At 39.1% G+C, this 1,617-nt stretch overlaps 1 protein-coding gene across 1 annotated transcript in view; it reads right to left on the bottom strand.

Annotated features, from left to right (window-relative positions):
- Positions 1-1,185, bottom strand: part of asxl2 (additional sex combs like 2, transcriptional regulator) — a 29,854-nt gene extending 28,669 nt beyond the window's left edge. The window contains exon 1 of the mRNA XM_015392168.1: positions 1,013-1,185. Coding sequence (XP_015247654.1) covers positions 1,013-1,069 — 57 coding nt within the window. The 5' untranslated portion in view covers positions 1,070-1,185. The remainder of the gene's footprint in view (positions 1-1,012) is intronic.
- Positions 1,186-1,617: the final 432 nt, after the last annotated feature.

The raw sequence follows: 1,617 nt of genomic DNA, 5'->3' as shown, positions 1-1,617 counted from the left end.
GAGAAACCTCTAAAACCTGCAGTACAGGGGGCCTTGAGGACCGAGTTTGGGGATGCCTGATTTAAACTATTTAAAATAAAAAAAAATGACTTTTAGAAATCCCCAATTAATTTTCAGAATATCATCCAACTCATACTGAAATACACATACTTGTGAGTAAATGTGAAATGTTCATTGGGATGCTACTTTTTTTCTCAGTGTAGAAAAACTGCGCCTATTTTCCTAATATGGCTTCACCATCGAACATTGAAGTTCCTTTCCTACTTTCAGCCAGCTGTGACATGAAATGTAACCCATTTGAAAACGATCAGATATTTACTGTCACTTATCTTTAAGTTGTAATTAATCTAACTAGTGCATTAAGCCATTTGTCTGCGGGCGGCTAATATTCCTGCAACTAAGTAAAATGTTCCTGTTTTGACATTCGCCTACTTCTAGGAGTTTTCATTATTAAGTACTTCTTAGCATGCTAAGCTAGTTCAATTAGCATTAAAGCTAACACGATTCAATACACCTGTTGACATGGAGTGAAATAACCTTGACATTTAAAAACAAACGCATGTGGAAAGATAGTAGTAAAACTAAAAGGTTAAGAAAATATACTTCAAATTCTAGTCCACTTGAAAGTAATTCAACTCGTAAGCGGACTTAGCACGAGCTAGCCGCTGATGCTAACGCAGCCTTGACGTGATCCCTTGGTGATTATTCTATCCGAATTGGACCGATTAGGATTTGTCAGTCCTGCTTTAAGCATGAAACACGAACGTTGGGTTCAGAGGCATGCTTTGGTGCACATACGCCATCTCAATAAAGTTGCGTTTCCTCTCGGAGGAGAGAGAAAGTGAGCTCCCTGCTTGTGACAGCAGCGGCAGGACCGTCAACACAGGCCTTGCGGTGTACGCAACATTTCCACCAGCGGGTCATGAACTCGTCAACACAGTTGTACAAGTGGGAGCGTTCAAGGAAAACAACCACAACAAACGGAAGATAACCCCCCCACACACACCCTCACCGTTTTAGCGGCTTCCGCCCACGTCCTCCCCTTCTTTTTCTTCTGTCTCTCCCTCATCGTGGACGTCCCGTGGCCCTGTGGAGTTTGGAGCGACCGTTTCTAATGAAATGTTGCTTTAGTCACCGTGCAAGACCTACTCCATCTGCCATGTTGGACTTACTGTAAAGCGTCACGTGACATGGAAACGTCACCCGTGTACTGTAAGTGGCTGTCATTCCAAATCCTCAAGATTTCCCCAACTTTACATGTTTCTTGCACGAATTAAAATAGTACATGAAATCCCTTACATTAGAGCAATACTTCCACGGATATTTTTGAGAGATTTTTCAAAGAATAATGTATTTACACTCCTTTTAATTGTTTCTAGTTTTATTTTATTTAGAATTTAATGTTCTTCTGTATAATTGGTTTTTAAAATCTTTTCAATAAAAAAACACAAATCCAAATCCTCAAGATTCCCGCATTTAAAGAGTCTCTGGAGTAGTTTTTTCTACCAAGTAAAAAAAATAAAAAATGATCCTGCAGGTAAATTATATTTGCATATGGAAGTAGGGATTTTACTAGAGAAATTTACAAAATTTACAGAAATTGTGTGAACTGACATT

Source organism: Cyprinodon variegatus, unplaced genomic scaffold (genome assembly GCF_000732505.1).
Source record: "Cyprinodon variegatus isolate N-32 unplaced genomic scaffold, C_variegatus-1.0 Scaffold576, whole genome shotgun sequence".
Taxonomy (NCBI): domain Eukaryota; kingdom Metazoa; phylum Chordata; class Actinopteri; order Cyprinodontiformes; family Cyprinodontidae; genus Cyprinodon; species Cyprinodon variegatus.
This window is presented reverse-complemented; position numbering and strand designations above follow the sequence as displayed.